Source organism: Venturia canescens, chromosome 4, assembly GCF_019457755.1.
Source record: "Venturia canescens isolate UGA chromosome 4, ASM1945775v1, whole genome shotgun sequence".
NCBI classification, from domain to species: Eukaryota; Metazoa; Arthropoda; class Insecta; order Hymenoptera; family Ichneumonidae; genus Venturia; species Venturia canescens.
The window spans coordinates 5997468-6013163 of NC_057424.1; the positions used below are offsets into that span (position 1 = coordinate 5997468).

A 15696-nucleotide genomic window follows, 5' to 3' on the forward strand; every position below is an offset into this window, starting at 1 on the left:
TGAAAACACCAAAATGGAACAAAAGTAGCTCTAAATGAATAAACTGAATCACATTTCAATTGATCGTGTCAGAGAATTGAAGGACGAAAGAAAAAGGAAGGACGTTTGGTGTCGGTGAGCGGAAAATGACTTTCGGCTATCGATTTTCTTTCCGTTTTCTCTTTTACAGTTGACACGTACTCAGAGTCCATCGAAGTTGCTCCTTAAAGAAGGCTCTTTCAAAAAAAATGTTTCCTAATCAGCTCCGTTGGAGCGGCACAAATGACTTTCCCGATGGAATGACTGTCGCGTAATTCGGTATTTATAGAAGCGAGGAGCGACGGATGTTGAAAAGGATCAGTGGCCTGTCCCGGCCGCCGAAAATATGTATCTATTTACTTTTTCCTCTTGTTTGAAATCTCTGTTGGCGGCGATGAGAAAACGTCTCGTCGTCGTCGAAAGATATCCTTCAAGAATGTCCGCAGCGCAGTGTCTCGCCGGTCGGACGCCCCTGGCGGGGAATCCGCAGAGGCCAAGCACGAGCCGCCCTCGACCCGACTTCTTATCTAAATTACGTGTTTTCGTTCGAGCTTATCTAAAAGCGAGCCCGTCGAGAGAGAGAGAGAGAGATTGAAAAAAGGTACGAAGCGATACGGCGAACGAGGGAAAGAGAAACTGAAAAGTTTCGCGCCGGTTTAAAGTACATGCGGATTGAATGAAAACAATTAAAGAGAAAACATTCAATCGTAAAAATGATAATTAAAACGTAAACTGAGATTTTTTATTCACTGGATTCTCGAAACGGTCAGGTAAGTCGAAGGAACTGAAGAAAAATTTATTGAAGTGAATAAAAAAATCTTCATTAAAAAATTTTCTCTCATCGTTATCGTTATTCTAATAAATTACTTTTGGCTGTAAGTTTTTGTAATAAATACGAGATTTAAAATGTTAAGAAGTTATTAATTATACGAAGAGTATTGAAGTTTCATTTCATTTTATCCCATTCGTAAATTCAAGATAATTCGTCGATTTATCTTCTTCCCCATGATTGTTTCACCATAAAAAGTCGCTGATGAAAAGTAAATTTGGGCTTTTATCAAAGCGTCACGAAGCTAACGAGCGAATCTCTATTAAAATGCCTAAAACACGATGACTGCTCGCCGGCTCGTTGTTGTTGTTTTTTTGACTTTATCATACCGATCTCTTTCGCTCTTTAATCGTTCGGCTTCGATCGTCGGGCTCGCAACGATCGTTTTATACACTCTATTGCTGTCTCGTTTTCGCTTTCGTGCCGCAACAACCATGACAATCACACTTTCATTTTATACCTTTTTTCTTTTCGTACATCAATACCTCAATTCATACTCTTCCCACATTTACATATATTTTTAAACGTTTGTACAAGCCGTACAATTTAACATGCAAAATGATTTGTATTCGTGCCAAGTATGTAGTTAAACACGAACTATTAAGTCTCAAATGACAAGTCGAGTTAAAAACTTATGAATATTCGATGTTCCATCGTAATGTGAAATTCCGAGGAGCTTGTTAACACTTGGAGTTAATGCGTGATTATATTCGAGTCGTTTTCGTTCTTTTATCGAGTTGATTTATATACGTTAATTCTGAATGACACTCAATTTTTAACGATCGATTCTTAATTGAAAGGGTGCTAGAAATTTTTGAATTTCTTCATAAATCAACATATATTGGATCTTACCTCCACTTCGTACGCCTGTTTTGAAACCACGTTTTCACCTGAGCGTCCGTCATCTTCAGGGACTTGGCGAGTGCTGCTCTTTCCGCCGATGCCAGGTACTTTTGTTTGTGAAAACGTTTCTCAAGTTCGGCTATCTGGAGCCTCGTGAAACTCGTTCGCGGCTTCTTCCGTTTTGGCGGCGTTCTGTTCTGATAAGGATGACCGATCCGCCTCGGAAATGCTCCGGCTACTGCGAATTAAAAGGAGCACAATGATTATACGATCTACTTGGTTCAACGTTACGGCAGGCGGGTCCTTGCTTCGCTCATTGATTCATTGGAATTTCGTTTCGATTAATTCGTTCGTCTTACGATTTTCAAGCTCTCATACAATTTCAATGAAACTAGCGTGAGCAGTCTTAAGGGGGGGTCCTGCTTTAGAAAGTCGAAAATCAATTGTTTTCGGGAATGTTTTTGGATAGACGGAGATAACTCACGATAGCGAACTATTCGGTGTAGTTTCAAGGATATTTCAAGAGCACAAAAACATTTTTTTAACCCAAGAAATACTAATTTGTACATGCGCAAAGTCTCATTGTAGAAATTTCTCAGCTGCGTACAATGTAGAGATCGTAATTATTGTCTGGAACGAAAATTACAAATTTTTTTTCCATTTTCACATATTTTTCTTCCATACGAATCTATAAAAACCCGAAAAAATTGTGAAATTTTATATTTTTAGTGAGTTTGAAAAAAAAAAACGCTTTTAAAGAAGAAGAGCATCACTTCAACGTGCTGTAACAATCGATTTTTTGACTCTCCAAGGCAGGATCCCCTTAATTGAATTCGTTAAAATTTTCGCGTGTCACTTGTTCGTTGAATGTTTATCTACTTGATCTCTGCTCACGCGTTTCTAAAGCAATGATATAATTAATAATACTGTAAAACATGAAAACACGTAATCGACGCGAGCAGCACACGCATAAACCTTATCGACGGAGCTCAGGCCATTAAAAAATTTAAATAGTGACGAGATTCCTCCTCAGAATCTAGTGGATCGTTTAGCTCACAGGAAAATTTTGAAGTCCGGATATAAGGCTCCATTGACGGTTATACGGCGTAGCTATCCGTGTAAAATATTCGTAGATAATGAAAGTTGACGGTCGACAGACCCCACAGAACGTGCAAGGGGTCGAACAACGACGTCGTGTAATTATCGTAAAGGATATAAAAGAGCCATCCAGTGAATATCGACCATTATCTCTTTTACCGCATGCTGTACCATCTTCCTAGCTCTTTCTCTCTCGCCTCTCACTTTATCATTACACCTTCGGCAAACGATCCGGCGAACCCCTTCACGCGCGGAGGTTGCCAGTGCCCGGCTATCAACGTTGCTCGGGCACGAATAATTTCGCAACTTCGTCGTTGACTGTGTTGCTTAAGAGGACGGATCGACTGATCGCTCCCCTTAAGTGAGTATTTTATAAAATAAATTAAAAAATTGATCGGAAAATATATTTTCTAGTGATTTTCCGCAGTGGATTCAGTATGACGGAATAATTTCTTGTCAAAATGAAAATGATGATTCAGTGTTTATTTCATTTTCTAAGACGCTCATTTTTCTTCCATTTCCTCTCGCTCGTATCCGCGGCCATCGCCGCGCTCTGGTGTTTCTTTCGCATGCTCCATCCCCTTAACAGTTGATGATCTCTCTTTGACCTCTTCTCTGAGGAGCACATCGCTTTCGAGACGGTAGCATAAGCACCCTCGTAAGCAGCTTCGCCTCTCGTTGAAGGTTTCAACTGAAACTCCTTAGTGAGAATAATTTCGCTGAGGCTCTTAGTACCGATACGAGCGGTGGTCGTACTCGCAACTGAAGCCTGAAACGCCGAGGCGAATGAACAAGAGGGCTTTTCTCGCGGCACATATATCTTCGTTCCTTGAACGCTCGCAGTTCGAGCCTTTAGCAGCAGCAAAACGTGTCTGCCCAAGCTATATTCTCTCGTGGCAAAACACTTGCGTCACTCCCTTATTAGGACGATAATCTCTTCGTACCGGCCATTACGCCCGTTATATTATCATGCTCGTAACCCCATTCGCTCGTGTATAATTCATTCGTAATTACTTTTCGTATATACCCACTCTCTATAAACGGAAGAAGATAAAGAGAGGGAGGGAGAGAGCGGGAGCGAAACAGAGATTCTATGCCTGCTCGGGCGATGGAAAATCATTTCCATTTTGTATACACTGCACATGCACCGGCTCGGATCCCAGCAGACACGCTGACTTCATTCTCATTGGACCATGAGCCACTGATCCTTCAACAAAATGTTGGACTTTCTCGATGATTCACCCAGCATTCATTGCTATTATTCGTCGTTTCTTCGAAATCGTATGACAATCTGCTTATTCTTTGGGAATAAACATTCTTGAAATCTCGTATCGTCCAATGATGCGAGCTCGCAATTCAAATTCCTGTGATTTTTCAACACACGGAGTTCTTCGAACAGCAAGTTTTTGGACCCTTCGAGTGAGTGTTCGACGAGAGTTTAGCGATGAAGCACTTGGAACAGAACAACAACCACCCCCTTTACGCCTCTACTCCACTCTACGAGTATAGAGATATTGGGGGGATTAAATACCGCACCGGAGTAGATACGTTGAGGAGGATAGACGTTCGCTACGTAGCTCCGCATTTATTAAGGGGCGGAATTGTCATCGAGAATGGCTACCGATAGAGTTGTTAATTAGCAGAAACGTGTACAGTTATACTTTATTATAAATCTATTCGATAACATTTCTAATCGGAAGATTTTTATTTTATGCACGAATAACGTCTCTACTCTTTAACGTGTCTAGGCGGATAACACGGATTATTAATGACAAAGGAGGAGACATATTGGGTTGTATTGATTTTGCAAATTTGAGAGTAGCCGTGTTTGGAGCAGCGTCGTTTTTGTCTGGATCCGTAAAGAGGACGGTTGTTATTTTGTCGAAGAACTTTACAGTTTTGATAAAAAAATCGTGCGATTTGCTTCGTTGTGTCGCTATCGACGTTCGTGGCCACTGAAAGATTCATCGAAATCATTTGGCCCCGTAATAAGTACGAAACGAAAGGAACGAATAGCGGGACGTAAGTCAAGCAAAAAGCGCGTGACGCTCGAGCATAAGGCGTAATACGTGATTCGCAATTTCTTATTTTCTCGACCTTTTCCTCTATTTTTTATGTGTTTTATGGTTTTTGTGGTCCCGTGACGCTCTTGTTTGGTTAACCGCCTCATGAGAGCGCTCCTCGATGCTTTTTCCAGCGATGGTGTGCCCCGGAGTTGGCGTGACTCGGGGAACACGACGCCGCTAAAAAAAGTGGCACGATGGCCGGTTGACAGGCAAAGGGTTAGGCATTGTTTGCTCATGTGCGAGCACGCCTTTTATCGTTTGATGGGATTAATCGATAATGCGGCGAGGTGAGCGAGAGCAGTAGAACGAAAAGTTGCTAATAAAAAAATTGGCGTTTCCGCGAGCCTTTCGGAATTGCGGGAGCATTTTAAGTGCTCCGCGCACTCGTCGCTTCCTCCATTGATTCATCGATTCACGGGCCTGATCACGCTCGAATGAGCAAAAACCATTTTTTCCTGTGACCCTTGTAAGCGTACACGCTTCGCGCGACACTTTGTCGAATGAGGAGATCTCGATCGCGTTGATTTTTTGTGGCTCGCGGTCTACTTGAGCCGCAGACAAAAAGCCAAGGACCATCAAAATAAACATGAAATATATTCCTCCGAGGCTCCCGTCGTAATTTCGCGTTATACGTCGCGGCTCGTACCACCACCCCCTTTCGGAAGCTTGCGGGTGCGAGGCTCCGCATATATTCGAGGTTGGTAAACCGCCGGGCGGGGTTGGCGTGTCTAACGACACTCTGGCGACCGAGACGCTCGTCGACGATCACCCCTCGTATATCCTGCACGAAAACACACTTTCGCCCGTTATATTACAAAAAAGAATCGTTAGCAGGTTCGCGGGCTGACGCGCGAGTATTTTCAAGAACTCATCAACAATGTCGAAACTTTCGGTCTCTTCTTTGCTTCTTATTTTTGATACGCTTGCTCGAGGCTCGAGGTGTTCCTCTATTTCGTCGCGTGAGAGAATTTCAGACCACTGTGAATCAACGGAATGTTCGAATTCGTCCAAGAATTGAGTCGAATTGCGAATCGGATCTCTTCCAGGTCCGCGAATCTCCAACTTTCGCCTGACGATCCCCTGCTCATCGGGAGTGTCAGAATCGAGTCGATGAATTCCTCCGTGCCGTCGGCATTTGTTCCAGCGTTGCGATAAAACGTCCCCCTGAAATAGACGACGAGCCTCAGAGGATCGTCGTGACGTCGAACCTCAACGAGAAACAGTCACGGAAGTAAGGGCTGAAAGAAGCGGCTCCGGGAGGGTCGCGTCCCTTGTTTTTTGCTCTGAGAACAATTCTCCGATTAACATTAACCCGTTGGAAAACAGTCGCAGCCTCTAACTCGAACCGTCATGCGATATGAGAGCTTCGTGCGAAGATGCAAAGAATAGGAGCTTCGAGATAGACGCGTTCGATGAGAACGAGGAGCGCGAACGACGGGAGAGAATCGCATCTGCATGTTTCAACGCCGCGTGGATGGGGTGCCGAGGCAATAAAGGCGGGAGAGTATGAGAAGGAGAAGCAAACGCCTCAGGGGCTGACGTCGCGCACGGGGGTGGTCGTAAAAACAAGATGGCGCGCAGCTCGTAGGAGCCGCAAAATGGCCGGTATAAATAAACGAGCCGTGTGGCGTGCGGTACTCGCGCGAGCGATGCCGACGGGATGAGAAAAGCCGCACAACCGTCAAGCCGGTGAACTAAAGCTGCGCTCGCCGATCCGATGCTCCGGACTCTCCTATCTATATACGTGTCCTGCTAAAGTTTTGTCTCTCGGGTGACTTCTTAGGGTGAAAACATGGCGGGGGAGTGAGAATTAAGCTCGAACCGGGCGAACTGGGATCCACGGATAAGTATTTACGAGACCGAGTTGCAAGGCCTTAATTGTAGTCGAAACTGGAACTGGGGCAAGGCGTTTTTTTACGTAAACATTGCGAAAAATTGGGCGGAGATGATGAATGGATTCCATAAAATTATTAGCTGCCGGGCCAATTCTATTTTTGTTGAGAAATTTTTTAATTCATCTTCGAATTACTTCACTGGGTATCGCAGTTTCGTTGCGATTAGAATTTGAAATTTCAAGGCAACAATGTTGAGAATTTTGCACTCTCCCTGCTCGGGGTTTTGGAATTTAGTGTTAATTTGAAAAAAATCGACAGCTAAGCAGCCTCACTTCTCTTGCTCCGAACTGATAAATTTTTAGAGCCAACTACCCTTCAGGATTTTCACTGTTTATCTTATACATAGATATACTTTCACATGCTATAATACTTAGCGCACAATCTCGTGAGCATTGAGCCGCGACGACGCACGAACGCTCTTTTCATCTCGGCCACTCTGTCGAGATTACCTCGACAACTCACGATAGAGTTAATTATTTAACAGATTCACGATGCTTGATTAAAATAATATTACGATAAAAAGTAGACACGGAAGTCATATCCGTGAATGAGTTCAGGTTAACAGTTGCATAATTATGGAGTTGAACGTTTCAGTCGATATATTTTTTAAAATAGCGTAACAGTTAATTGGTTATCTGATTCGAGTAATTGTAGAATCTTGCGGAGTTATTTAGCTGCACGGAAAAGTGACAGGAAGCGTAACGTAACACGCTTCGACAATGAATTCGCAAGTCTTTTTCATATTTTTTATTAATTTGTTAGAGAATGAGTCACGTTCGAGGGAACGAAGAGCATGAATTTTGCGGAGGAAGTGATTTTGAAGCTCGACAAAAGTGTCGCCCCGTCAGTATCGAATTCAATTAAGTTCATCGAATCTCCATAATTTTATGCAATCATAAATAAATCGAGGAATTTCGAGTCTCCGCGACATTTTTTCAGCCATTAAACGAAATTTCGTAAGGTAATAATCGCAATTTAATACCGAATTGAATAATTGAAGATTGTTCTCGCAGTAATATAACCACCGAAGAGCTCATATACTTATTCATTCGTTTAAACGTGGCATTGTGAGCGAGATGGAATGAGGAGCTGGCTAGTTATTGTAAAACGCTGTGACCTACTGAGCTTGAGACATAACCTTTGTCGGTGTTCATAGGATAGAAAAAAAGAAGCAATAAGAGAAAGAGAGCACGGTGGAACGAGAAGTATTTCAACTAAAAGTGAGTCAGGTCGTGGACGACGGTGATTCCAATGATGCAACATTTGTCTTCTCCGCACCAAAGTGAGACGAGAGCGTCTAATATCTGTGACACCGCTAGAGAAAGTCATTATTTCGCTTGTGCACTCACGCTCACCCGTTGTAATGGAAATTGTGGCCTTCAAAGTAAATTGTTTTCTGCGAGGTTTAGGTATGAAAGACAGAGTCACGTATACAGATGGGGACTGTTGAGCTCGGTTTTCTTGCCATGGCAGTGGAGGGCCCTGTAGAATCTTTTAACGCTCCTCCATTTTGCACCCGCGCCTCGACGTCTATCCGCACAAACACACTCGCGCCTTCCACTTGTCTTGGCCTTCTACAGGAATAATGTAAAACTAGGAGCAAACATGAATGATCGTCGTATTATTTTACCAACTGTCATATAACAACTGTCTTCTCTCTAAGATTATCATCCCACAAAACACCTCTTCGAAACTGTGTCGAAGACACAATCGTTTATGACCACGTTCGTCGTTGTGTCACTCTCTGCTGACGAGAGCACGTGTCTCTTTGAATTTTACGTGCCGAGGCCGCACTCGATTTTAAATACTCGCCACTGATAACATTATTATTCAAATTAGATTTCAATCGCTTCAAACTCATTTGCATTCGTGAGTTGTGATCTTTGATTGAAGATTTTCTGTGCTCAAAATCTTCGTAAAAAATAGTTTTTTACGTAAATTACGAAGTTTTAGCAGATTGTTGAATTTCATGATCGCTTTTACGAAAAATGACTTCGCGCTCTTGTAGGTAAAATCATTCGTTTACAGTCATTGTACGTGTCCGTGACTTTAAGGTAGATCATGCCTGAAGTACCGTATTTTATGGGTGTCTAAATTGGATCGATTTTTACTTCCTAATTAAAGACATAATTACTTTGAATCAATCACCGAGCCAAGAAGAAACAAAATGCCGAAATAGGCGGATGTGCTCATTACCAATTTCGTTCAATCTTTAAGGTAACATATCTTTGTTACTGGTAAGACGATAGTCTTGAATTTTTTCCCAAACCTTCGTTATATACTTCATTGTTATTGTGTACTTTTTCATAAACTTCGTAAGAAGCGTTCATTCGTCATATGGAAAGATAAACGATTTTTTACGCATAGTCCCTTTAGCCCTGCGTGTATTATTTTTCACATCCAAACACGTTCGTCTCATAATAACCAATGAGACGAACCCTTTAAAATTTGAAATGCGTGTCAGTCGACTGCCGATTTAAATTCTGAGTAAATTTCAAGACCTTCTTAAGAAAATCGTTTCATTCATGAACTACCTTAAGTACTTTTCCAAAAAATTGTGTTCCCGCATTCGCACCGAGACGTTTACAGGGATCAAGTGAAAAAATTTACCGAATATCAGTCTCCAGAAGCTTCGGTTTTTCTATCTTGAGTTTTGGGCAATTGCTGAGACGATCTTTAAGGTTGATCCTCTGCGACAGCCCCAACCAAAAGTTATGTACTGTCTGCATATTAAAAGGCTTGATAATTCGTTCGGATCGTAATCAATAACTTTGTAAAGACCCTACATATACGTACTCGGTGCCAGCAGATATTGTACAAATATCATTTGCTTTCGTAAAATTTATTCTAAAAGTATTTTTGATCTGACATCGTGAGTAAATTTTTTGACGGAACTATCCAGGTTACGCTTCAACACACCAGAAAAGGTTGTCTATACAGACGACATTCGCTTGTTCGCTTGCAAAATATATCGTATGCAGCCTAAATCTTCGTACTTCTCGGGACTGTATCTGTCAAATTAGATGGTCAATCATCTTGATTTTTTTTCACAATATCTGTGATATCCTGCTCTAGCTCCTCCTCGTTTTTTATAAACTTCCTAATTTTGGTACTAGCGGTAGAATTAATAATGTGCCGTTTGCTTATGCATGGTCCATATGCTACGTGTTAATTGAGTCAACTTCAATTACACATATCTCGGGTTCGGGATGGTGAAACTTGTTAAAATTTTATAGAGGTGTTGTTCATATGTTAAACGATACGTATGCCAAATTTAAATAATTTCCTAATTTAACTGTCTCGTGGAGGAACCACCTTAATGTGGATAAAAAAGAACTATTAACACAGTGACAGTGAATCTAGAATACATATAAGTAAAATAAAACAACAAGCAAGAAGCGCTACCCTCATTGTCCAACTTGAGGGAATTTCGCCTCGTGTGTTCATCGCGAAAAGCAGGATGCCTCGTATTTTCTGGCTGCGCGACTCATATTTCAAAGCTCTGACACGAGAGGTTGGATCAACGCACGAGGAGCGTTTCCTCCCTCCGCGGTGGTCGGTCCGTTCCCCATTTCTCTTTTTCCGACTGCGGAGCAGGGCGGCATGTTTAAAACGAGTGATTTTACGGTTGAAAAGTTGCTCGTAAAGTGACGAGCGCATTGGAGTACACGTTGAGTAAACAAGCAGTGAAAAATACGACGCTCTTCCAAAAATGTATGCGCGCCATGGCGGTTACGCGGGTGTGGGATTGTCGGAGTCAAGTGTTTCTGGAAACTCTGAGAAACACTCTGCAGTCGAAAAGGAGATCGCCACGTGGACGATCGTTATATACGATCGTCCTGCGGAAGATGGAATACAAAGAAAACCTGTCGAGGCAGAGCGGACGTGTAATTTGTAAGATCTTATCCTCGCTAAAAATCTTTACGAGTAAGAAAAGAAGAAAAAAAAAAAAAAAAAAAACAAGGAAAATGGTAAAAAGTAGCTCAAAGCTGTGGCATCAGCGAAGTTCGAGAGCTTCTGCTCTCGTATTTTACGGTTCGATGCAGCATTGAATATCGAGATTACATCAATGTGTACAAGCCTCTGTTAGCGCGTTTACTTGTGCGCATGAATCACGCCCTTTCAGTGGGTAAATGATCCTGTATAAGCACCTAAACCTAAATGAGTGTACGTGTGGATAGATTCGCAGACTTGCCCGTATCTCCGGAGAATAATAGTGCGAGCTTCGTGAGCGAAACTCCAATACAAAACGTTGGTGGTAATTGAACGAGGTACGTATATAGCTGCTTCACCACATACAGAGCCACGTACACGATATGAGCTCGGGTAGCAAAAGCAAAACATTTTCTCCATGGAGTTTGCTGTTCGGAGCCACGATTCGTAGAAAGCATGCATATACATTTTGCTCTATAAAATTACCCTCAAGCTTCGCTGCGTTCTCAGGAACCCCGTGCATACAAACTCGACGCCAGAGACACCATCTTCGCGCAGCCCTCCTGTACTTTGCCATTTTTCATACGCGCACCTTCGTCAGGCTTCAACGATTATCAGACACATGCGAAGGGATCTCGTTTCCCCGTGGATTTCAAACCTGTTTCGTGATAAAAACCTGCCACCGTAGAATCAACGGAGCTCTAATTGTGAGCGATACAAATTTTCGAGGTTCTTCAATCCCGAATCATCGTCGTTGCTGCGGTTGTTATACATGCATTTGCAACTCTTGCCATTTTGCTATGAAATTTATTTTCAAGCGAGAAGAACGAGAGGGGCTTCGGCGCAGGCATGCACGTTGTAGGGGCAAATTTCCCGAAGCACTAGTTTCAACTTTTTTTTTTAAACGATCGCGAGCGCGGATGATGAATTCGTTGAAACGATATCATTTTAGAATGGACTCTTGTTTGCATTCTGATGAAACTCCCCGGGAATGTAAGAATTCATTAAAAAACTCTGTTTCTTAACTATCTCAAATGTCAAATTAATTAAATTAACTAAATTTTTTATTTATTAAATTTATCAAAATAATTGAATTTTAAATATAATAATAAATTCAATAATAAATAAATGAAATTGAAAAAAAAAATTGAATTAAATAAAAGTTATAAAAAATTTCTGCTTATTATTTTGGCTGCGGCATTGCGAAATCTTGAAACATGTTCTCTCGAATATCGATATCTACTGGTGAACTCGTATAAAGAATAATCGCCATGGGAATTCGATCGGCAGCCAGCCGATAGAGCGTTAAGCAAAGGAAATGTACGAGGAGAGACGAGTTTGCACCGCGATCATTTCTCAAACTCAGTATAACTTGATATAAGCATGCGCAGCCTCTCATAGGAGTGGAGCAACAAAACAGGATGGGGGAGGATCGCAGAGGGCGAAGAGTGTGCAGAACCGCACAATATACGGCGAATTAAGTACACACGTGATATAGAGATATTTTTATAGCGCGCAACGAAAGTGAGATATCGGCGTGTTCACCAACGATCGTATCATAGAACCTTCGCACACCGGTGCTGGCTTACATTATCGATATTACGAGGCGCCGATAAAAAAATCGCATAAAATTAAACAAACCCCACGTGCTCCCGATAAAACTCGGCCTCCCTCTTCCCCTCCGCGACTACCCTGCTACGATGTTATTCCATATTTTACGTATTTCGTCCCCGCGAAATTCTCGAGTAAGAAAAATATATCCGTTTTACTGAATTTTTCGTCAATTTTTTCACTGTTCAACGGGATATTTGAATGCCCCAATTTCGATGGGGTCCAAAGAATCTTCAGTAATAGTTAGTTTGAAAATGACTAGAAAATCTTGAATCTCATTCCCGAATATTTTCAGTCGAGGTAGATCGTTAGTCATGCTTTTGTCGCGGTTGAGCCCTCGCCCCTAACGGAGCCTCCGACTCGTACGAACTTTCATTAATCAGTGGATAAAGGTATAAACCCGTGGGAAAGCGAAGAATCGTTGGTGTTTACCGCACGAGCTGATAGAGGCTGTGAAAATCTTGTAGCTCGTGATAATTTCATAACGAAAGCTCGCTTATCGCGCGTGTATGAATGTTCGTTTGCTCAGAGTCTTTAATTATCGTTTTGCAACGGAGGGCTTAAAAGTGAACGCAAATTGCAAGCTCGTGGGGTGGAAGCTCGACGCGTGGAAGCGCAAGCGGGGAGTTCAGCTCGAGGGAGTTAAATTTTACGTTTTAAGAAAACAAGGGCATTTAGTTGGCAGGCCAGGAAATTCGTATGGTAAATTTTCGGGATATATTTGCGTGTACGAGGGTCCTTCGAGAGCTGGCTTAAAGCGTCGTCGAAGCGTACTTTCCTACCCGGCACGATTCCCCGTTTTCATCTCGCTTCAAGTACCACCGAATCTCCTGTTTTATTCAAATTTCCACTGCGGCTCTCTCGCTCCCTCGAACCAGGGCGAGACGAAGACGGAGAGAGCACGTTCGTGTGTACGCTTAAAGGTTAACAGCGCTGCAAATACTGCCAGCAGCCACATCATAGTGAGACTCACATGTATATTATCTGAACACATTCATCTACACTGCGAAATACATTCGCATTTATATTTAAACGTCCATTTCGTTGCATGTAATATGCAGCTATATAAATCCATGAATTCATATAAGCCAATAGGTTCCGAACGAGGGAGCATGTTTTTTGGCTAATTTTACGACAGCGGGGATTATCGATCAAACGCGAAAAAATTGGTTAACGATTATGTCGGAATTGTCGCTGATTATACCCGGTGGAATAAAAAAACATTTTAGGAGCGCTACGAGGCAGCAGCGAACGATCGCAAAAGGGATTCGGAGTGTCGATAATATACGTGGGCGCGTATGTTTATACACAAACCGATGCCATTAATGAAATATGAATTCGATATGGGGATGTGGAAGAGAGAAGGAAGGCGAGCGAGCTGCCGTGCCCACCTTTTAGGGCTGCCAAATATGAATCGTGCGATCCGACACACGTATTTCACCTCCTATACGCGGCTCATGATCGCTGTTATTTTTTCGAGCTTTTTACCCTAAATTCACAGTGACGTTGTACCGGAGATAAAGAGACTCGACGCAAATCCCACGATTTCTCCAGGGGATTCGGAAAAATCGCGTGAATAATACCCCGAAAAAGTTGAAGTTTCGGGGAGGGATCGCGGAAAAGTTTGGACGCGCGGAGTCGATCGGGTTGGCTCAGCGGTTGCGGTGAACGCACGATTGGACAGTTGTTTTACCCCAGAAGAGTTTGTCCTTCCCCGGGGATGCTTCCGGTGCCGCGATGGAGCGGATTCGCCGATTTTTCACATCCGATGGGAAAAGCCGGTTCGATATTCACGGGAAATGCCACTCCCAGTAGCGTTTTTCCAACACGAAAAAGAGGATTGGATAGAATTCAAAGAAATTAGACAAGTCCAGATTGAGCTGAAGCGCCCGCTTCAATAAATTATTCCCGTTTTTCCTCGAGGCACCGCGCGCCTCAGGATTCAAATTATCTCTGAAAATAAGCGCATTTTTATCGCGATCAAATGAATTTGCCAAGCAGAAATAACATCCTCGTAAAATCGAGCCAACTTTTCGATCGAGATAAGTAAAGCTGCTCGCACGAATAGGTACAAACGTGTGTTCCTGCAAATAGATCTGTGGATAGAAGCAGCACCGACGGGATTACACACTGGCTAATTGTCTGCAGCAAAATTAAACTGAAGTCACGTTAATTATGTAATTCTCGAGCTCGACATGCCACGCTCCGAGTGAAATGAGAGAGAGAGATGCTGTGAGTGTGTAATATATACACAGCTACGTAGACACGCTTGTGCGACTGTGTGTGGGCTAACTGTGCATAACCAGTAGGGTGATGATGGACGAGCGGCACGGCTCGACCTTATACACGTCTGCCATCCTCGAGAGCAGAGAAATCCCTAACTCGGTGCTAACGCGATCAGTCAACACCCACCCTCAAACGTTCACTGTATTTGTCTTTCTCCTCATCTGCTATACGTCATAGATGTATCCAGCATCGTATTTATATCGCCTCACACCCTGTCGCTTCTCTCCAGATTAATTACATCGGAATATTCCACCGGAGCAATTATCGTTTCGTGCGAAAAATCGACAACGCCTCCGCCAGTGGTTCCTGTTCGCATAAATTATATGGCTAATTGGATCGTAATGGAAAATCCGCTTGGACGCTGAAACTGAGGGACCTGCTGCGACAAAACTCCAACGCCATTGCTTGCGGTCTAATAACGGACGATTAAATATGCATAATATTGATAAATCGTGTAACGAGACACATGAAATTTATAATATCGAATTATCGGTAATTCACGTCCCATTATAACTCGATCACGAACATTACTTTTCGTCTAATTCCAAATTGTCGAAACTGTCAACTGACTAAATAATTTGTAAGATCGTTTTTAGTTGGTCCGGCAATTTTAGTGGATCCATTGTTTTCCTGACACAACGTTATTCGATATTCTCCAATCGTCAAATGTATCTATCATTTACTCATAATCTGTCTTGCATACACTCGTCCACAGCAGCGTGCACCGTTTCCTCGTTTTCTTACTTCGGAATGGGAATAGATAGAAATAATCGCGGTAAAGAGAACCTGTTTCAAGTTGTCTTCAGCTACCGGAGACTCTCGAGGGTTCTCGTCACGAAGACCAATGAAGAGATTTCGCAGTACTGACAGTAAAGCTAATAGGTATTGCCTAAAGCATGCTATATTCCTTCTGATACTTGTCCCTGCTTCACGTATGTGCTTAAACCGAGTACACGGTCTACGTGTACGCCGCGTCTTCGCCTCGCCGATCTACGTGGATATTCTAAGCGTGTTTATACACTCCGATAATATATGTGATCGCCAGCTGAAGGGATCCTTAAATTTTAAGCGAATTTTAGACTCGGTAGATTAAGGAGGAGCTACGATAAGAAAACAA

The 15696-nt window shown here is 42.6% G+C and overlaps 1 protein-coding gene across 1 annotated transcript in view; it reads right to left on the minus strand.

Annotated features, from left to right (window-relative positions):
- The window catches only part of C15 (homeobox protein C15), a 38482-nt gene that overhangs the window by 12602 nt on the left and 10184 nt on the right, over window positions 1-15696 (minus strand). The window contains exon 2 of the mRNA XM_043417154.1: window positions 1700-1928. Within this exon, the coding sequence (XP_043273089.1) occupies window positions 1700-1928 (229 nt within the window). The remainder of the gene's footprint in view (window positions 1-1699; window positions 1929-15696) is intronic.